The sequence below is a fragment of the Hyperolius riggenbachi genome, chromosome 1, assembly GCF_040937935.1.
Source record: "Hyperolius riggenbachi isolate aHypRig1 chromosome 1, aHypRig1.pri, whole genome shotgun sequence".
Classification (NCBI taxonomy): Eukaryota; Metazoa; Chordata; class Amphibia; order Anura; family Hyperoliidae; genus Hyperolius; species Hyperolius riggenbachi.
In genome coordinates, this window is record NC_090646.1 from 417869473 (window position 1) to 417892572 (window position 23100).

Consider the following 23100-nt stretch of genomic DNA (forward strand, 5'->3'; position numbering starts at 1 on the left):
CGAGTCTATTTCGATTATGACTTTGAGTCTGTTTCGATTATGACTTCGAGTCTGTTTCGATTATGACTTCGAGTCTTTCGATTATGACTTCGAGTCTTTCGATTATGACTTCGAGTCTTTCGATTATGACTTCGAGTCTTTCGATTATGACTTCGAGTCTTTCGATTATGACTTCGAGTCTTTCGATTATGACTTCGAGTCTTTCGATTATGACTTTAAGTCTTTCGATTTTGACTTTCAGTCTTTCGATTTTGACTTTCAGTCTTTCGATTTTGACTTCGAGTCTGTTTCGATTTTGACTTTCAGTCTTTCGATTATGACTTTCAGTCTTTCGATTTTGACTTCGAGTCTTTCGATTATGACTTCGAGTCTGTTTCGATTTTGACTTTCAGTCTTTCGATTTTGACTTTCAGTCTTTCGATTTTGACTTCGAGTCTTTCGATTATGACTTCGAGTCTTTCGATTATGACTTCGAGTCTTTCGATTATGACTTCGAGTCTTTCGATTATGACTTCGAGTCTTTCGATTATGACTTCGAGTCTTTTGATTATGACTTCGAGTCTGTTTCGATTTTGACTTTCAGTCTTTCGATTTTGACTTTCAGTCTTTCGATTTTGACTTTCTTTCGATTTTGACTTTCAGTCTTTCGATTTTGACTTTCAGTCTTTCGATTTTGACTTTCAGTCTTTCGATTATGACTTTCAGTCTTTCGATTTTGACTTCGAGTCTTTCGATTATGACTTCGAGTCTTTCGATTATGACTTCGAGTCTTTCGATTATGACTTCGAGTCTTTCGATTATGACTTTCAGTCTTTCGATTATGACTTTCAGTCTTTCGATTATGACTTTCAGTCTTTCGATTATGACTTTCAGTCTTTCGATTATGACTTTCAGTCTTTCGATTTTGACTTTCAGTCTTTCGGTTATGACTTTCAGTCTTTCGGTTATGACTTTCGGTTATGACTTTGAGTCTTTCGGTTACGACTTTGAGTCTTGCGATTACGACTTTGAGTCTTGCGATTACGACTTTGAGTCTTGCGATTACGACTTTGAGTCTTGCGATTACGACTTTCAGTCTTGCGATTATGACTTTCTATCGGTTTTGACTTTGTCTGTTTTGATTTTGACTTCGAGCCTCTTTCGAATTGGTCTGCAAACCTGTTTCGAATTGGTCTGATATACAGGCCGGCACTTTACCTATGCTGGCTGTGGAGATTGAAAATCTTGTAGAGAGGATATAAGTGGATGCAGAGCAGAGGGTTTCGAGATGCTGAAATCTTAGAAATGTATGCTGTAGGATTATAATGGATATTGACAATCCTGCTCTGAGGGCCAGTGCGGTTGTGTGGCAGAATTGTTCTGCATGGGAATTTACTGCCCATACGGTTCTGTGGACCTATGCATAGTACGGTGTCGTTTTGGCAGAGTAGTGCTCCAGGGTTGTGGCCCTCCCTAGTTATGTCTTTTCAGACTACTTGTTTATCTCTCCAGTGTCCCTAATGACGGCTAGAGAATGTTACAGTTAGACTTACCGGTAACTGTATTTCTAGACGTCATACGGGACACCGACCCACCTCTATTCCTGTCGCACTCTCTTACGGCTATTGGATTGGGGGTTTATGGGTTACACTTCTTTTGAGGTGTCTTTTATTTCCTCTCCTCTTCTCTGTGTTTTAGTTGGAAGTTACTTTCATTACACTGAGGAGCCAGGGGAGGGTGGGGGCTATTAATACTCTTTTTACTCTTTCAGGTGGTTTCCACTAATTGGATGGGCGGAGCCACATCTCCAGTGTCCCGTATGACGTCTAGAAATACAGTTACCGGTAAGTCTAACTGTAACATTTCGAAAGTCTGACTATGCAGCTAATAGGAGCTTTGCACCGAAAGGAAATGATCGGAAAAGCAAAACTGCACAGCTGCATGTGTAATCTATGGGTAGGCCACTGGGTGGTGGTGTGCATGTGCTTCTCTCGCTCATCTCAGCATTAGGGCCTTTTTCCACTAGCCTGCGATTTGCGATTTGCTTCTGATCGCAAATCGCAAGGTACATTAAACTAATGGAAACTGCAGCAGCAATTTCCATTAGTGCGATCCGATTGTGATGCGATTTTGGTCAAAGCGCAATCGTCGTCCTGACACGTTTTGTATGCGATTGAGCTGGACTATAATGAGTATAATAGCTCAATTGCAATCGCAATCGCATGGTGGAAATTAAAACGCGATTGTGATCGCGATCGGAATCGCGATCGCAATCGCATTTCATAGTGGAAAAGAGCCCTTAGAGTGTTTCCATGCTGCAGTGTCCTCCATTCACTGTTATAGGACACCTGAAGTGAGATGAATATGGAGGCTGTCATATTTATTTCTTTTTAAACAATACCAGTTGCATGGCAGCCCTGCTGATCAATTTGGCTGCAACAGTGTCTGAATAACACCAGAAACAAGTATGCAGCTAATCTTGTCAGATCTGACAATAATGTCAGAAACACCTGATCTGCATATGCTTGTTCAGGGTCTATGGCTAAAGTATTAAAGGCAGAGGATTTACAGGACAGTCAAGCAACTTGGATTGCTTAAAAGTAGGGATAGTCGGAAATGCCAATTTCCGATTCCGCGGTAAATCCGCATTCCGCCATTGCCAAATACCGATTCCGCTTTCCGCTACCAACTTCCGCATTCCAATGCGGAATTTCCGCCGGAAATCGCGGAAATTCCGCCCGACTTTAACATTGATTTTCTCAAAAACTATAAGGTCTTTTTGAAAACTTTTTTTTGCAACCCTGAAAATTTGGTGTTTCTAGGACTTATGGGGGCTTTGCTATTAACCGCTAAAGTCGGCGGATTTTTACTGTAATGTAAATGCAGAAAATAGGCAGATGCGGATTTTCTGCATTTTACATTACCGTAAAAAGTAAAACTCCGCCGACTTTAGTGGCTAATAGCAAAGCCCCCATAAGTCCTAGAAACACCAAATTTTCAGGGTTTATTAAGCAGAATCTCCTGAACAAGATGCAAAAAAAAAGTTTTCAAAAAGACCTTATAGTTTTTGAGAAAATCAATGTTAAAGTCGGGCAGAATTTCCGCGATTTCCGGCGGAAATTTCCGCGATTTCCGGCGGAAATCCGCCTAACGCACTTGCATTACCGATTTCCGCATTCCGATGCGGAAATGCAATTTCCGATCGGAATTTCGGAAATTGCATTTCCGTGGAATCCGAATGAGCATCCCTACTTAAAAGGCAATAAATATGGCAGCCTACATATATCCCTCCCACTTCAGTTGTCCTTTAAAGGGAGAGGGGTGATTGTGGCAAAGGTATCCACTGCAGACCTGTGGCTATTCAGTCAGGGTTTGTTTGTCTTACTTAGTGTTCGTCTGCAGTACAGTACTGAGGTAAAACATTCTTACATTGTCTGTGGTAGGCCAGCTTGTGTAATACGGCCTTGGTCAACCTGATTTCTGTAACAAGTGTGGCTATTTTTTGTTCTTTTATTTTTTTTTTGGGGGGGGGGGGGGGGGGGGGTGTCTGCAACTGAAAGCTGAAATTGATGGATTGATGGATCATCTTGCTGCTGTTAGTTTGGCTAATGGTTTGGTTTGTTGTTTCATTTATTATTATACTTTAAAAGTAACCTCTGTACAGCATCGTAGTGGTGTGTTTTTGTGTATATGAGTAGCATGCTTAACTGTTTTTTTTCTCTTTTCTGTAGTGAAATGTGCTGTTTGCAAGCCTGCTTACTTTGCAGAAAGACTTAACCTGTCGATGAAGGTATGCATTAATATTTGGGAGCCTCATTTTTACCCTCAAATAAATTAAAAGCATAACAAAAACTATTAAACTATGTTAAATATACAGTAGAAATCATTGAGAACAGCAATTGCTGAGCACCTTCCAATACTGACCAGTCTTCAATGAAGCCATAGCTCACTTTAGCAGTTTAGAAGTACTCTTATACAAGTCCCACCAAATTTTGGGTGATAGAGGTCCAGTTTTGCTCCTTATCTTCTAGCACACCCTCTGCTTTGCTTCTCCAGGCACCACACGCCTACTGTTCTCAATTCCCTTTGCTCTCTACCCACTGTGCGTGGTAAGCCTACACTCCTCCCTCTGGCTTGGGGCATTCCTTCACCATGTAATGTCTTACTACTTTTGCTCCTCCACCCTATCCTTAATACACCACTCCATCAATAGGGATGCTAGAAGTGCCCTTAGGGCTAGCTACTCAAGTAGTTGCACTCTCACAAAGAGCTACAGCTAGGCAGAGGGTATGGCTTTTGCAAGTGGAAACAGGTGAGAGCACTATAATCCTTGTGGCCAGGTTTCAATCCAGTGCCTTCTCTCACTGTCCTGTTACCACTGTTAGCATTTATGTAGTTCATGCTGTTGTTTTTATGTTATGTATGGATGTACTGTATATTTGTGTGCCCTTGCAAGGTTAGTATGAAGCACTATCTGTCACAAGAGAAGACTTTAGGATATGTGTTCCTAATATTTTGAAAGGTTGATGCACTGTATGCTTGCATGTTGCATTATGTATGTAATGCAATGTATACTGCTGGGAGCATGGTACACCATAAGCTGTGTATGTAGCTATGTGGAAACAGCGGAAGCCAAACAAAGCCTGTCAGGTGCAGCATGCCAACATTATGCAATACAAGAAGACTTGATGCGCATTACATAAAGATAACTCATAGTCACCACTTGATGAGGTAGCGTTGTGCAGTCTAATTGTCCATGTCCAATGATTCCATATATGGGTCTTAGTCCAGGGTAGGTCCAGCACAACAGCCTCCAACACCCCCTGACGCTTATAGCAGGAGAGTCCATGTGCTGCAGGCCACCACGCTGCCTATCACTCCCAGGTGTACAGCATAATTTTGAACGTCCCATGCTCAATTCACCAGCCATGCAGGCATGGATCAATACACGAGGCGGTGGGAGCACACGTTTTGTTCACTGGTCATTTAGGGCCAAGCTTTCATTCAGAAAAACTGTTCCAGTGCAGTCAGTGGTCAGGTGTTTTGGCTTCTGTTTATTTTTTAAAAGAGACTGCTATTCTGACTACCTCATATATATATTTATAAAAACTAGTTTTTTAACCATTGCAATAAATTAAAAAAGGGAACACAGACAAGTTCTTTGTAGGGTTGGAGAATGCCAATCCTGTAATCCTGCTGTGCGCCAATACAGGCAGGAGATGACCTGCGTTAGATCTTCGATATATAGTTGCAATGTACTTCAAGGGGAGCAAGCAAAAAGGCAACATAGTCCATAACAATAAAACATAGCACACACCCTATGTGCAAAGCCACAAAAAAATGATGAGGTGACATCACCATAGTATAGTTGGATTATCGCAACATCTCCCCTCTAAAGTGTGTGCTTACCCACACGATTCTTTAAATAAAGCTCGTCAGCCAGTCCAAAATCTCTGATGACCTGAAAGAAGCAATTTCCATCTCCACAGCATAATCCCCCCCCCCCCCCCTATTAAAATTACATGCAAGATACATACAGCTGGTGCTTCTGGGTGAATATAAGTTACAAATGTTAATGATTAGTGAGTCAAAGGACAACTGAAGTGAGAGGTATATGGAGGCTGCCATATTTCTTTCCTTTTAAGCAATACCAGTTGCTCCTGCTGATCCACTGCCTCTTGAGCAGAAATCTGATACTTACTATGAAGGAGGGAAACCTCAGGATCCTAATGAGGCTCCTCTCAGTTGTCGCAACCCCCCTGTTGCTGAGCTTGGCCCTATTGCTCAGTGCGGCCCACCTTCACATCGGTACCTTGCAGCTCCTCTTCCTGGATAAAGTGTGCGAAATGGCTCTGTGAACCCACCTGCCCATGCGTAGTAGCACAGAGCCTGTGGCTCCATGTTACTGCGCATGCACGGGCAGGCTAAGTCGACTATTGCATGCATTTGATCCAGGAAGAGGAGCTGCGTGGCCCGATATGATTAGCGACAATGCATTGTCACTAATCTCTCGAGGGCTGCACTCAGGAATGTGGGACCAATGAGTAGCAAGGGACACCTCAATAGGATTCTGAGGCTTCCCTCTCTTAAGGAGGAACTTCAGCCTAAACAAACATACTGTCATTAAGTTACATTAGTTATATTAATTAAAATAGATAGGTAATATAATCTCTTACCCACCCTGTTTTAAAAGAACAGGAAAATGTTTGATTTCATGAGGGCAGCGATCTTTTTGGTTGAAAGGAGGTGACAGGGAGCATGAGACACAGTTCCAACTGTCCTGTGTGCTGATCACCCCTCCCAGTTGCTAGGCAATGTGAATAACATAGGAAATCCCATCATGCTTTGCACAGCATCAGGGAAAAAAAGCCCGGGCAGTTTTCTTTGATGGGTGGAGCTTAGCTAAAAATGCAACTAAAAATGATGCTTTGGTAAGAAAAACAAAGTTCCGATGCTGTGAAACTGTTAAAGGGGGACTGAAGTAAGAGGTATACGGAGGCTGCCATATTTATTTCCTTTTAATCAATACCTGTTGCCTGGCAGCCCTGCTGGTCTATTTCTCTGCAGTAGGATCTGAATAACACCAGAAACAAGCTTGCAGCTAGCCTTGTCAGATCTGACTTTAAAGTCTGAAACAGCTGATCTGCTGCATGCTTCTTCAGGGGCTATGACTAATAGTATTAGAGGCAGAGGATCAGCAGGGCTGCCAGGCAACTGGTATTGCTTTAAAGGAAATAAACATGGCAGCCTCCATATACCTCTCTCTTCAGTTCCCCTTTAAAGAAACACCAAGCCTTTTCAGTTCTGCTGAGTAGATTTTTAGTCCAGAGGTTCACTTTAAGGTAAGTATCTGATTTTGCACTCTAGCTTCGGCTCAGGTACACTTTACGTAGCTAAAGGTGAAGACAGGAGCAGTAAATTTCAGTAAGGAGACCAGAGATATTGCTGAAACACATTTGTGCTATTCTATCATTAACACAATGCCTTGTTATATTTACAGGGATCCGGGACCAAAGACAAAATCTTGATTAGAAATATTGTGTCCCGTTCGGAAATAGACATGAATGAAATCAGGGAAAGTTACAAGAGAATGCATGGAAGGTCCCTCCGCCAGGATATTTTGGTATGGATAGCATTTTCAATCTTTTTAAGTGTTGACTGGTTTCTAATGTAGTTGTTGTCATCCATGCAATATGAGCAGCGTCCGATAACGAAAATTTAGGAAAATCTCTCCACCCGCTTTTCCTATGATTGTGTTCTTTTCTTTAGTAGAGATAATTTTACTATTGTCTCCCTATTCTTGAGCAACTGCGAACTAAAGGAAAACTGGTCGCCTGTAAATATGAATAAGGAGAGGGTCCAAAATATACTATTTTGCACCATTATGGAGCTTCCTATGCTATACACCAAGCACAGGCTCCACCTATCTCCCTATGACTTCCAGCCACCTCCAGAATCTCAGATTGACCTTTTTTTATATTGATATAATGGAGATTTTTTTTGCCCTAGCAGATCACAGTGAACACCTACTATGGTATCTGTTGACCTATGATCAAAACTCAGCCTTGGAAGTTGCTTTTTGATGAATGGAACTAGCTATATATATTTTTTTTTTTAATTTTGCCTCCCCTTTCTATTCACATGAACCTGTGAGATCTGCTTTCTCATAAATGTTTATGCTCTGCAGAGCTCAATATACGCTAACATGATTTTCCGTTTTGGAGACCATTTATAGGCAACTGTCCATGTTTATAGGCATTTTAACAGAAATATGAAGACCACAGATGAGCGGGAAATTCAGGTTTTGCAAGAACTGGAATTTGTGAGAGCTGATTTAGAACTTTGCAGAGGTTGTTTACAGTTGGTAGCTACTGATTAATCATCTTGATTTATTGATCTGTTTGCTGGTAAATTGATCATTGGTTTACAAATTGAATTGGGTTCAGCCCACACAAATTCTGGTTCCTGCGGAACCTGAATTTTCACATTAGTTAAAATGTATGATCAGCTCTAGCAAAGACATGTCCATGCCTTAAAAGATTTGCTTATTTTTAATGTGGACAAAAAATGTTTTCATAAATAAGGGTCAGAAGTGTAAACCAGGAATTCTTGACCAAGAAGGTAGAAATGACAGCTCATACATGTGCACATTATTTATTTCCATGAGAGGTAGGGTGTTTTTAATGAAAAAGACATGGAAGCATAAAGAACATTGTGATAAGGCAGTTATATACATACTTGTGTGGGGCATCCATGGACACAGACTGCTGTTGTGGACACACAGGTTAAAGTAGTGTTCTAACTTTAACTTGACTTCTCGACCTAATCAGCTGCAGCTTGAAGTTTGCTGTTAATTATGTCTTTTCGGAATCCTCTGCACAACAATCCAGATCTTGTAGAAAATAGAGAAGAAGAAGATTGCAGAAAGCTACATTAAGCATGGGGGAAGCCCAATGATCAGGATTGTCAAGGAGGGGATTCCTGAAAGGTCCCCCTCAGCCACGCACAATACTGTATAATAATATGGTAGGACATCATGCTGGGTACACACAATGCAATTTACTTTCCCACTGACAGGATCTGATGATTATTTCCTACATGTCCGATCTGCTCCCGATCGACAAGGGGATAGATCAGGAGCAGTTTAGATACAGATAATAATGAGGACAACCGATATTGCTAATAAAGGGTAAAGTGAAGCATTCACCCAGCAGGGGCACAGTGCTGTGCTCATACCTGGCTCTCTGCTCTGTTAGTTCCCCAGAGCTGCTCCATGCTATGCACAGTGTGGCTGGATAGTGTAATGGTTAAGGGCTCTGCCTCTGACACAGGAGACCAGGGTTCGAATCTCGGCTCTGCCTGTTCAGTAAGCCAGCACCTATTCAGTAGGAGACCTTGGGCAAGACTCCCTAACACTGCTACTGCCTATAGAGTGCGTCCTAGTGGCTGCAGCTCTGGCGCTTTGAGTCTGCCAGGAGAAAAGCGCAATATAAATGTTCTGTGTCTGTCTGTGTTTGTACACACTCTGTACACACTGCTGCTCCATCCAGGGTTTCCACCTCATTCTTTTGAATACCAGCACATATGAATTTTACATGCCTTGTGGCTAATTAGATGCAGTTTAAGCACTGATTATGTGTGAGCAGCCCTAGAACCTGTATAACTTAGATGTGTTTAAAGGGATGAGGTGGAAACCCTGGCTACATCTAAACTCAACTGTAGCAAGGAAAGAAAGCGGGCAGTGCTATGGTCTGCAGGATACCTGCACATATTCTGGTGTCTCAACTTGTGCCTATCCCCAGACACTGCACTGGCCCTGGTTTAAGGTAGGATTCTGTGCCCCCCTCCTGCTTTTGCCTACGATGATCACCATCAAAGGACCTTGTCAGACATGTACTGTATATGGCAGGGAAAAACTAATCAAACTAGTTGAGCAAGAGGTATGACTTACAGACATCAGTTGCAATGTAAAGTTCAGAGAGCGTGTAGTGAGAAATTTACTTTTAATAACCTGACAAGCCCATCACAAGCAACACATTGATATTTGGGTTTTATATTGCATTTGTCATATGCCAAATAGACACTAGCTGAACGCAGAATCATGGCCACCTTGTTATAGTGGTTTTGTAGACACCAAACATCATTATTTTAACACTTAGGCTAACTGAATATCTATCGATCAATCTACTGTATCTATCAATCATAGGTTTGCAATTAAGTCTTTCATCCCACTGAAAACTCTGAATTTCTTTTCTACCAGGGAGATGTAATATAAAAACATATTACTCTGAACCATGAATTAATAGGATCTTTGTATGCTGAAGCATGGATTAAATACTCGTGCACAAACTTAGTATAATTTGTATTTTTTAACAATTATTTTGTGGTTTTCTAGTAATATGTAATTATTTATTTTATAGGATGATACCAAAGGAGACTACCAGAACATCTTGCTGGAACTATGCGGAGGAGCATAATCTGGAAATACAGCAATTTTTTTAAATAAATGTTAAAACCTTTGATAATTATTTTTTAAATTGCACTGTGTCTGCATCAGGGATAGGCCTGCCACTGTCTCTTTCTGGTGAAAATCAAAATCTGAAAGCTGTTCTAACTTCTTATTTCTACCATAATGCTGAAAAATATGCCGAAATGCTGAAAATATTTTTTCCTCAATATTTCAAAGGACATTCAGAATAAAATGGTCTCACATGTGATCTTATGGTTGTTTCATTTTATGGTATATAAATGTAGTAGCACACTAGAGTAACTGTTAGGCATTAAATACAAAATCAGTTTTCAAATTCAGGGTGTTACATAACTAAAAAGGAAGCTAACAAGGCAATTCAAATATTTAACCTCCTTAGCGGTATGCCCGACACTGTGTCGGGCATACTGCTGTCTGTCCTCAGGAGTGCCCCAGACTGAATAAATGTGCAGTAGTAGCTGCAAAACCTTCTTCTAGCACTAGGCTAGCTAGTAAGAGTGTTCGGCACCCCTGGATCCCCTGCGATCCCTCCGTTTATACATTACCCCCCCCCCCCCCCGGATCCAGTGATTGCGCTGCCTCCCTGCACAGCTCCGGTTTTTATATGGGGAGGATCGGGTTTGCGCATGACGTCATGTGCGAGCCTCCCCATAGTGAAGACTGGAGCTGTCCGGGGAGGCTGCGCTGACCGCTGGAGCCAGGCTGGGTAATGTATAAACTGGCTGGATCGGGGGGTGCCGGATACTTTTACTAGCTAGCCTAGTGCTAGCAGAAGGTTTTGCAGCTATTACTGCACATTTATTCACCCTGGGGGACAAAGTTACATAACCTCCTGAGCGGCGTAACGCTATCGATCTTACTTTTTTCCCTAAGCGGTTTTCTCTCCCCATGCCCCCAAGCTCTAACTTGGTACGCAGACCCAAAAGAGAAGTGACAGGTCTGCTGAATCAGCCTGATTGGCTGAAGCCTCTGTCACTCACCTCTCTACGATGTGATTGGCCGCCAGGTCTCCCCTTCACTGCTGTGGTCTCAGCCGCTATTAGAGCGCAGGGAGGGGGAGCAGAGGTCATCCTATCACTATCCTCGGCCCCCCTCCTCCAGTGGCATGTCCGCCCCCTTCTCTGCCCGCCTGCCTCATCTCCCGCAGCCGCATTCCCCAACTTCCCTGTGCTCACCATTGGGGAAGGATGAAGGCGGCGCACACAGACTCACCTACTAATGGTTCCAGGTGCTGCAGTTCCCTTCTATACTCTCTGCATTACCGCCAGCGGTAGTACAGAGAATAGATGGAAACGGCAGCACTTGGATCCATTATTAGGTGAGTCTGTGCCTGCCGCATTTATCCTCCCCGCTGTGCTCATAACCAGGGATGGTCGTAGTCAGCCAACTTCGCTACGCTGGAACTACACGTAGTTTTACGCAATTACACTTCGCTAAACTACGGCTTTGATATTAAATATTAGCTTTGTATGCATTTAGTAGACTACGTGTTAAAATACGCAATTACGTGTAGTGTGAAGCGTAGTGTATGCGGACGCTTATGCCATTATGCGTAAAAATGTCCGCATTAATTCCCCTTTATGCTTATACAGGGAACACTTCTATGCGTACATTCCCCGTTCCAATGCATAATTTTGTAAGCATACAATCGTACGCGGAAAAATAGACGCGCGTAACGCACTCGTAGTTCACTTCGCAATACATATGTTAACTACGCATAGTGGGCGTAAACTACGCGTAGCATTACTTCGCTATGCGAAACTTCACCTACAAACTATGATGCGTAGATGCGAACTACGATGCGTAAATTCGCAATGGTGTAGTTTCTACTCATCCCTGCTCATAACTAGTGCGGAGGGGGGGATCTACCCAGAGGACGCAAGATGGCCCCTACCATCAAGAGAATGCTCCTTATTTACAATATAAAATTAAATGGAAGGAAATGTGCAATACGTCCGTTATGTAAGTAGAGCAATATTTATCTACTTACATATGTGTGTTTTTTTTTTTTGGGGGGGGGGGCATATTATTGCTAATAGTTTCTCTTTAATTGATTATACTGCAGACTTTTTATTTTAGAAAAGATATAAAACGTAATATTACTAAAGCCCTATGGTAGTGATTGCGCTATGACTGTAACAAGCGCGGAGCTAGGGGGGGTCGGGGTAGGACAAGTGCCCCGGGGCGCCTGGTCCCCAAGGGCGCCCAGCTGAGCTTCGGGGTTTTTTGTTGTTGTTTTTTGCGGGGGGTGAGGGGAGCAGCGCAGAGAAGAGGGAGAGCTGTGCGGACGGTGGGGAAGGGGGGCCATCTCCCCCCTCCTTCCCTCACCTTAGGTGCTCTCTCTCCCTCGCTGTCCCCTCCAATGTCCGGGTGGCTGGCAGCGGCGTGCGGAACTCACCTCCGTCTCGCTCCAGCGCCGGCCGGAAGTTCGGGTGCGCAGCCGCTGCTCTGGTCTGGACCAGACCAGAGTAGTGGCAGATCCATCCGGCGCTGCGACGAGACGGAGGTAAGTTCCGCCCGCTGCTGCCAGCCACCCGGACATTGGAGGGGAGAGCGAGGAAGGGAGAGCAGCTCTTCCTCTTCTCTGCGCTGCTCCCCTCCTGCTGGGGAGGGGGACACCTGACCTGGCTACCTACTCTGGGCACATATACCCCTGGCTACCTACTCTGGGCACATATACCCCTAACTACATATACTGGGCATATACCCCTGGCTACCTACTCTGGACACATATACCCCTGGCTACCTACTCTGGGCACATATACCCCTACCTACATATATTGGGCACATATACCCCTAACTACATATACTGGGCATATACCCCTGGCTACCTACTCTGGGCACATATACCCCTGGCTACCTACTCTGGGCATATACCCCTGGCTACCTACTCTGGGCACATATACCCCTGCCTACATATATTGGGCACATATACCCCTAACTACATATGCTGGGCATATACCCCTGGCTACCTACTCTGGGCACATATACCCCTGGCTACCTACTCTGAGCACATATACCCCTGCCTACATATATTGGGCACATATACCCCTAACTACATATACTGGGCATATACCCCTGGCTACCTACTCTGGGCACATATACCCCTAGCTACCTACTCTGGGCACATATACCTCTGGCTACCTACTCTGGGCACATATACCCCTGCCTACATATATTGGGCACATATACCCCTAACTACATATACTGGGCATATACCCCTGGCTACCTACTCTGGGCACATATACCCCTGGCTACCTACTCTGGGCACATATACCCCTGCCTACATATATTGGGCACATATACCCCTAACTACATATACTGGGCATATACCCCTGGCTACCTACTCTGGACACATATACCCCTGGCTACCTACTCTGGGCACATATACCCCTGGCTACCTACTCTGGGCACATATACCCCTGCCTACATATATTGGGCACATATACCCCTAACTACATATACTGGGCATATACCCCTGGCTACCTACTCTGGGCACATATACCACTGGCTACCTACTCTGGGTACATATACCCCTGCCTACATATATTGGGCACATATACCCCTAACTACATATACTGGGCATATACCCCTGGCTACCTACTCTGGGCACATATACCCCTGGCTACCTACTCTGGGCACATATACCCCTGGCTACCTACTCTGGGCACATATACCCCTGCCTACATATATTGGGCACATATACCCCTAACTACATATACTGGGCATATACCCCTGGCTACCTACTCTGGGCACATATACCACTGGCTACCTACTCTGGGTACATATACCCCTGGCTACCTACTCTGGGCACATATACCCCTGCCTACATATATTTGGCACATATACCCCTAACTACATATACTGGGCACATATACCCCTGGCTACCTACTCTGGGCACATATACCCCTACCTACATATATTGGGCACATATACCCCTAACTACATATACTGGGCATATACCCCTGGCTACCTACTCTGGGCACATATACCCCTGGCTACCTACTCTGGGCATATACCCCTGGCTACCTACTCTGGGCACATATACCCCTGCCTACATATATTGGGCACATATACCCCTAACTACATATGCTGGGCATATACCCCTGGCTACCTACTCTGGGCACATATACCCCTGGCTACCTACTCTGAGCACATATACCCCTGCCTACATATATTGGGCACATATACCCCTAACTACATATACTGGGCATATACCCCTGGCTACCTACTCTGGGCACATATACCCCTAGCTACCTACTCTGGGCACATATACCTCTGGCTACCTACTCTGGGCACATATACCCCTGCCTACATATATTGGGCACATATACCCCTAACTACATATACTGGGCATATACCCCTGGCTACCTACTCTGGGCACATATACCCCTGGCTACCTACTCTGGGCACATATACCCCTGCCTACATATATTGGGCACATATACCCCTAACTACATATACTGGGCATATACCCCTGGCTACCTACTCTGGACACATATACCCCTGGCTACCTACTCTGGGCACATATACCCCTGGCTACCTACTCTGGGCACATATACCCCTGCCTACATATATTGGGCACATATACCCCTAACTACATATACTGGGCATATACCCCTGGCTACCTACTCTGGGCACATATACCACTGGCTACCTACTCTGGGTACATATACCCCTGCCTACATATATTGGGCACATATACCCCTAACTACATATACTGGGCATATACCCCTGGCTACCTACTCTGGGCACATATACCCCTGGCTACCTACTCTGGGCACATATACCCCTGGCTACCTACTCTGGGCACATATACCCCTGCCTACATATATTGGGCACATATACCCCTAACTACATATACTGGGCATATACCCCTGGCTACCTACTCTGGGCACATATACCACTGGCTACCTACTCTGGGTACATATACCCCTGGCTACCTACTCTGGGCACATATACCCCTGCCTACATATATTTGGCACATATACCCCTAACTACATATACTGGGCACATATACCCCTGGCTACCTACTCTGGGCACATATACCCCTGCCTACATATACTGGGCACATATACTCCTAACTACATATACTGGGCATATACCCCTGGCTACCTACTCTGGGCACATATACCCCTGGCTACCTACTCTGGGCACATATACCCCTGCCTACATATACTGGGCACATATACCCCTAACTTCATATACTGGGTACATATACCCCTGGCTACATATACTGGGCATATATACCCCTGGCTACATATACCCCTGGCTACATATACTGGGCATATATACCCCTGGCTACATATACTGGGCACATATACCCCTGACTATATATACTGGGCACATATTATACCCCTGGCTACATATACTGGGCACATATAACCCTGACTACATATACTGGGCACATATACCCCTGGCTACATATACTGGGCACATATACCCCTTGCTATATATACTGGGCACATATACCCCTGACTATATATACTGGGCACATATACCCCTGGCTACATATACTGGGCACATATACCTCTGGCTACATATACTGGGGACACATACCCCTGCCTACATATACTGGGCACATATACCCCTGGCTACCTGTTCTGTGGACATCTCTACCCCTGGCTACCTGTTCTGGGGACATCGATACTGCTGGCCACCTATTCTGGGGACACCTATAGACCTGGGGCTCCCTTTTTTTGGGGAAGCACTGCTGTCAGATTGAGTGTATTTTGGGGAACTGCTGCCAGGTGAGAGGTGTCTACCATATTAAGGGGGCATTCTGCCTATTTATGTGAAATGCTGTCTATTTATGTGCCTCATGACTGCTGAATTTGTCTTGTTGGGGGCCTCATGGTTACTGAATTTGTCTTGTTGGGGGCCTCATGATTTGTTGGGGGCCTCAAGATCGCTGAATTTGTCTTGTTAGGGGCCTCATGATTGCTGAATTTGTCTTGTTAGGGGCCTCATGATTGCTGAATTTGTCTTGTTGGGGGCCTCAGGATTGCTAAATTTGTCTTGTTGGGGGCCTCATGATTGCTGAGTTGGTCATGTTGGGGGCCTCATGTTTGCTCATGATTGCGGAATTTGTCTTGATGGGGGGGGGCTCATGATTGCTGAATTTGTCTTGGAACATGCTGGAAGGTGCATACTAAGGGAGGGTGGGTGAGTGTGAGCCTGCTAACCTCCATGTACATTTGAAGGGGCGTGACCAAATGTGGAGCACCCATAACCACGCCCACATTTGGTCACGACCCTTCACCTTAGGGGGCGCATTAATAGTCTTTGTCCTCGGGCGCTGAAAACCCTAGCTACGCCTCTGGACTGTAAAACCAATGAAAAACTTGTTAAACTCTTTAACTCCATAGAGGTAGTAAAATATATCATTTTTGTGTTTTCTCATTTCTTCTATACATACATTTAAGCATGTATCAAATTTAGAATATTCAAAACAAACCAATAGGGGGTAGAAGTGGCCAATTTGGGTATCCACCACATTGGAGGGAAGCTTCTGGATGATCCAGAGGCTTCCCCCGTCCTTTTCCACAGGGCCATTCCAGAGCTGTCCCCTCCACAAAACTGCTTCTTGACCCTTGTCGACAGCTCACGCATGTGCAGTAGCATTGACCCAATTGGGGCTTCTGTGGAAAAAACAAGTGTGAGCCCTTTGCATGATTTATTTATTAATTGAACATCCACAAAGAAATGCTACAAGTGACCTTAATCTGGTCTCATTTATGAATGTTGGACCAATTCCAAGTAGCATACAACTTGTATCAAATGGCTTCTTTTATCCTGCAAATTGCAATTCCGATTTGTGAGTTTTGCTGGATGCTAGCAACGCATAAAGAAAAACACAGGGAAAAACGCAGAATGCAGGACTTTTTTTTTTAATCGCATCAAAAATGAGAATCACATGCAAAAAATCATCAAAATCGGAATTGCATGTAGTGTAAAACAGCCCTGAGAGGTGGAATTATTAGCATCTTATGCATCCGGCTGGAGGAGAAGATCCCCCCTGTGATTGGAGGCCCTAGGCATTATGGGGAAACCCTTCTGGGTCACTGGGGAATATGGGAGTGGCGTTAAAAAAGCCCTGGCAAACATCACCGTTTTTCAGGTTGGCAAAGCCCAAATTCAAACAGCTCAGAATTATCTAAGAGTATACTTAGGATAAAAGTGAATTGAATAGGGAACCTGGGGCCTGATGCACAAAAGTGTGAAAAGGCACCACAAGGACCAGCCCTGGAAGACAGTCAAGTTGGATCTTTATTCACATGAATTGTGAACAAAACTCGTCCAACATCCATCTACACATGTAGATTCAATTCTAGCTCATAGAATTTAAAGCTCAAGAGATGCCAAGCAATGGAGCAGTGATCGAGTCCTGCGTGAACACGGGTGGACGACGTCCACCTACTTTTTTTAGAAAGTGGACGTCCTCCACCCTAGCAGGACACATGCTTGCCAGTGAGGAGGGGTGGCAGCGCAGTGAAGGGGGAGCGGTGGGCACAGCGGGGGGGAAGGGGGGATGTTTCCCCCCCCTTCCTTCACCTGGGGCTCCCCCTTCCTCGTTCCCATCCTCCAGAACTAAGTGTTGTGCGCGGCTGGCAGCGGGCGGGGACTTCATTAAAGTGCCGGAGGAAGTTCTGCGTGCCGCTGCTCCGGTCTAGACCAGACCAGACTAGCAACATGCAGAGCTTCCTTTCACACTGGAACAAGGAAGAGGTAAGTCATTCTCTGCCCGCTGCCAGCTGCCCACAAAACTTAGTTCTGGAGGGGGGAGCGAGGAAGGGGGAGCCCCAGGTGAGAGAGGGGGGGGGGGTAGACATCCCTGATTCCCCGCCGTTGTGCCCACTGCTCCCCCTTCACTGCGCTACCACCCCTCCTCACTGGCAAAAATGTGTCCTGCTAGGGTGTAGGACGTCCACTTTCTAAAAAAAGTAGGTGGACGTCGTCAACCCTCGTTCACGCAGGACTGTCCGGAGGACAGTGTGAGTAACCCGCAGTTTTCTATTGCTCTCTTAGCAGCATGTAAGATGTGCTATATGGCAAATATTTTTGAACAGAGATAACAGTTCACATATCAGTGCAAGGAGCCATATGAACTTGGGCTATGCAATCCTTCCTTTGGGAATAGACTGTGCCTTACTCACCTCTCACCTCTCTTTTCCCAGGACTAGACCCCTGCAATAGAGTGACACAATTCATGTGAATAAAGATCCAACTTGACGGTCTTCCAGTGCTGGTCCTTGTTGCACCTTTTGAAGATATTGAATTTGCCAGTGTCGGGCAGATTGTACAGTGCACGGATTGAAAATAGAGTACCCTCCAACACGAATATTGCTATGCACAAAAACGTGGTAATATCGCATGTCTGTCGTTAGTAACACATTACCATCGCAATGGTTACGCTATTCGGGTGCCATGGGTCATGCTAATAGTGTAACTCGCGGTACATGCTGCCATTTGAAATGGTAATACTGTCATGCATGGTCAGTGCATGACAATATTACCATGCTTTTGTGCATCAGGCCTCTGGGCCCATATGCAATTCACTTTTTCTCCTGAGTTTTCACCTAGGTGATATTTTGACAGCATTTCATAAAATGCCATTTAAGCCACCAGCAAGCAAGAAAATACTCAAAAAGAAGTATCTCCTAGGAGATAACTCAGGTGGAAAAGTTAATTGCATTTGGGCTCTGGTCTCTTATTGCACTCTAGCTCCTCTAACATGAAAAGATATAGCAAAAGTGTCAGCAGGAGTAGCTGAGCAGTTTCATGAAGGTATTCCCTCTTGTTTGCAAAGACCATTCCAGACTGCACTTATAGTCCCTTTCTTCACAGGTAGCACTTGATGTTAATGGTGATTGATTATTTGTAATCCAGGATTGGTGCAGATAACATGCAGACTGAGGACCTCTTGGAGTACTGGATGGACAAGCTGGAGCAGTGTCCCGAGGATGCCCTCCCACCATTTTAATCTCAAAAAGTCTTCAGTGCTGAAGGCTGAGTTGTGACTGATAAACCTCATCAATACTGGATATATTTTAAATTGCAGACCTCCATTTTTTTTCTTTATAACCCACATGATACTTAACATTACACATATGTACACATATACCTAATTGGTCATACAGGTCCTATGAGCAGTACTAGTCTAAATAACTAGCAGTTGGCCTCACCACAGCCTATAGGCAAGCATCTGCCACACTAACATTTTGTATCTAAATTGGGAATGACTGAGGTAGATACATCCAGCCAAGCACTACAATTATTTTTTATTTATATAGCGCTAACATCTTCCATCTTTATATATAACTAGTGACCTTAGCCCGTTTAAAAACAGACTAGGTCTGTCAGTAATCCACTGTGCGCGCTCACGCCGCCAGCCGCACGCGTGTACGCTGCCCCGCGCGCACCTGCCGCGCACAAACACGACCACCCCTTCTGGCCCCATCCTCCTCCTCTGCGACTTGTCCCTGCACATGCGCAGTGCTAAAAAGTACTGACACACGGACAGACACAGGGACACTTGCCTATTATTAGGTAGGATATACAAATAGTGGGGAACATAGATACATGAGAGGTTCAAAATTCTGTATAATCAGGACATCCAGCAGCAATACATATACAGACAATGTTGATGAGTGGTTGAGTGAGTACGGAGGATGGGGCAGCGGGGGAAGGGGCTTTCGGAGGGGTTCACAAGATGTCAGCTGGGGCTTGAGTCCGGGTAAGCCCCAGCGTGGAGCCGCCACTGAATATTGGTGCATGTTCATATGATAAATTACATCAGAATAAAAAAATAAAAAAATCAGGAGAAGGTCCCTGTGGCCTTGCAAACTTACAATTTAGAGCACAGATGTCAAACACAAGACCTGCAGTGTTTTTTGACATTTCCATGGAGATGGCAAGCCACTACAGATGTATGTACGGTCCCATAATTTTTTGCCTTGTGCTGATGTACCATTTCACTTTTTTTTCATCCATTTTCCGGAGTGACAGAGCCCATCCTTTTTTTTTGTTTGTTTGTTTGTTTTTTCCTCTAAATACATGCAGCCTTCCCCATCTGTTGTATAAGTCTACTGTTTGCACACTTTGGCGTTGCACATTTAAAAGCATGGTGTCTTTGCCCTTCCTGCCCATACTACCAAAGGCTGAAAGCAAGCATTCTTTTTAAATAAGGCAGCTGTTTGGAGCTGCCACCCCCTCCATTCCAACCCCATCCACTAGCCTGGGTATCCCACAATACAAATGTAACTAGTTTGCTGTGAGCCGAGTTGCGGAATACAGCATATGGCACATGTTGCAGCCCTCCATTGCCACCTTTATTTTACTGCAGATTGCAGTATGCTGCCTTCCCAATCAGAGATGCACACCAGTGCAGGGGCCACATTCAGGTATTGCATCTGATGTTTCTAGGGTGCCCACCAGAGACCCCCCTCTCCCCAGTTTAAATTTTACTCTGAGTGGAATATTTAAAAAGACACCTTATGCTGTATCGGTGGGTTGCACTAGGTTCTGGAAAGTCTCTGGATGGTCCTGGTTCCCTTATTAAGAGTGTTACCAGTTAGCAACATGAGAGGTCCCATACTATTACTTCTGGCACAAAACTGTATAGCTAGACAAGGGGTAGCAATTTCAATGCAATGCAATGATCATCATGTCCATATGTGTGATTGAGTATTGAAAAATGTGCTCACTGTTTACTGCATTGCATGGATGTAGCACACTTTTTTGTTTGTTAATCGTAAAAGGGGCTTGATCTTGGTGCAGTGTGACTCCTTCCAATACATAGGGAAACCGAAATCCCTGTACATTTCAGCAGACTCAATCGGGATTTCTGTTCTCTGCACATTACGTTTGCCTGTAAACATTTCTACCTTATAGCCGTATAGAATGTAGTTGATTCCACTTACCCTAAGGCTGCTTTTAAGGCTCTTACACACACTTGACTAAAGTCAGCTGAGATTTATGATGTTCACACATCACACACCTTCAAGACCTAACCTTAGACCTTAATGCCGGTGCTGGATTCCTGCAGGTACACCATTCCTGCAAGCCCAATATACTGTAGTAACAGAATTGAGACGGCACACAAATGGCTTCAGCAATTCAACTGTATTGAAAACATACAGAGGTACACGACATGAAACATGCCGTGTGCCTCTGTATGCTTTCAATACAGTTGAACTGCTGAAGCTATTTGTGTGCCGTCTCCATTCTGTTACTAAAGTCAGCTGAGGCAGGCAATATTACCGCCTCAGCCGACAATCAAGGGTGTATGGCAGCACCCAACTGCTGACCCCCAACGCCTAAACAATCTGCCTGGCGGATCTACTCACTTGACCCTCGGCCAACTTGTTTGAAGATGCTGCTCCCCTGCCCACGTGATGTCACACTCAGATGACACGTATCGGTACTGGTCAGCCCAGTGATGTCACCCAAGATGATCAGGTCTGGATCTTCGATGGGCAACATCAATCACAGATGTGTATGCACCTTTACACTGACATGGTGCGTTGGACAATATTATCCATTAGCAAACATGATGCCATTATATTGTAATGGTAAGTACACATTGGCAGAACCCACTGAAACAGTGCAAAGCATGCTGTGTGGTACCAGCAGAGCCACTCAGCCACTCAGCCAGATCTACAAGGCAAACCTAGGCAGTTGCCTAGGGCTTGGAGAAAGTCTGGGGCCTAGCAGATGTTAGCCACCACTAAATCCTACTAAAAAGGCCATCAGTGGTGGGCAAAAACTGCTATTTTGCCTAGGGCCCTATTTCATCTTAGTCCTTTTCTGGGTACCAGACAATGTATGCATACATTTTATGTACTGTATGCTTCACTGCATAAGTCACATCACACATATAACGCACAACACAACTTTTTCCCTATTTTTACAGAATGTGCAATGCAACACCGCAGTGTGAAACTATTTGCACTGATTAGATGCTCTTTTACTGTTTCTATTGTTTCTCACATCCAAATAAATTGTAAGTCTTTTTTTAACAATTGTTTCCAATATACGGTAGTTTTAAACATTAATTAGGGACAGCATTTATGCATATCTTCAATGTGAGAGTCTCTGCATGTCTGTGTATGTTTGTGCGCCACCGTTCAGATTCAACCCTGTAACCCCACCCATCTGTAACTGAGCTTGTGACACGCTATCAAATGATGATAGCTAGACCGGAGCAAACAAAACAGCGTGTGACCTACTCTTAAAATATGTAAAGCAGGAAAATGTCCTGTTTGAAATTCCTGATTGAAATACAGTTAATAAAACCTGATTGTTTCTCCAGTGTACTCTTATACTTATGGCTAAAGTAGGTGATATACCGCTCTAAACCTCAGTCCTACTGACAGTGCAGGAACCGGGCTGCTCTGGCCCACTATAGCAGAAAGTGAAGATGTAGTCTGCACAATATCGGATAAGGATAAAAAATGCTTTATTCAATCAGACATTAGACAAGCTAAATTCCAGAGACACCACATCCTGACATGTTTCCAACGTTCCCCGTCCTTAATCATAGCATAGCAATGTTGGAAACATGTCAGCATTTACTCTACTGAGGTAAGTGTCTAACTTATGTTTTGGACAGGTCTCCCATACATGCATTAGATTCTCACCCATGGCAGTCCATAATGGCTACCATCACTGAGTTTAATCCAGAGTATGTATGTAGCTTAAAGAGACACTGAAACGAAAAAAAAAATTATGATATTATGATTTGTATGTGTAGTACAGCTAAGAAATAAAACATTAAGATCGGATACATCAGTCTAATTGTTTCCAGTACAGGAAGAGTTAAGAAACTCCAGTTGTTATCTCTATGCAAAAAAGCAATTAAGCTCTGCGACTTTCAAAGTCGTGGAGAGGGCTGTTATCTGACTTTTATTATCTGAAGTGTGATTGAACTATTTACTGTTTCTCTACCAGAGGAGAGGTCATTAGTTCACAGACTGCTCTGAAAGAATCATTTTGAATGCTGAGTGTTGTGTAATCTGCACATAATATAGAATGATGCAATGTTAGAAAAAACACTATATACCTGAAAATAAAAATATGAGAATATTTTCTTTGCTGCTAAACTTCTAGTGAATATTCATAGTACACAACCA

General features: G+C 44.2%; 1 protein-coding gene across 2 annotated transcripts in view; it reads left to right on the forward strand.

Annotated features, from left to right (window-relative positions):
- Positions 1-10196, forward strand: part of LOC137518513 (annexin A1-like) — a 97659-nt gene extending 87463 nt beyond the window's left edge. For both annotated transcript variants that reach the window (XM_068236485.1, XM_068236494.1), the window contains 3 exons: positions 3711-3769; positions 6980-7102; positions 9900-10196. In XM_068236485.1, coding sequence (XP_068092586.1) covers positions 3711-3769; positions 6980-7102; positions 9900-9956 — 239 coding nt within the window. In that variant the 3' untranslated portion in view covers positions 9957-10196. The remainder of the gene's footprint in view (positions 1-3710; positions 3770-6979; positions 7103-9899) is intronic.
- Positions 10197-23100: the final 12904 nt, after the last annotated feature.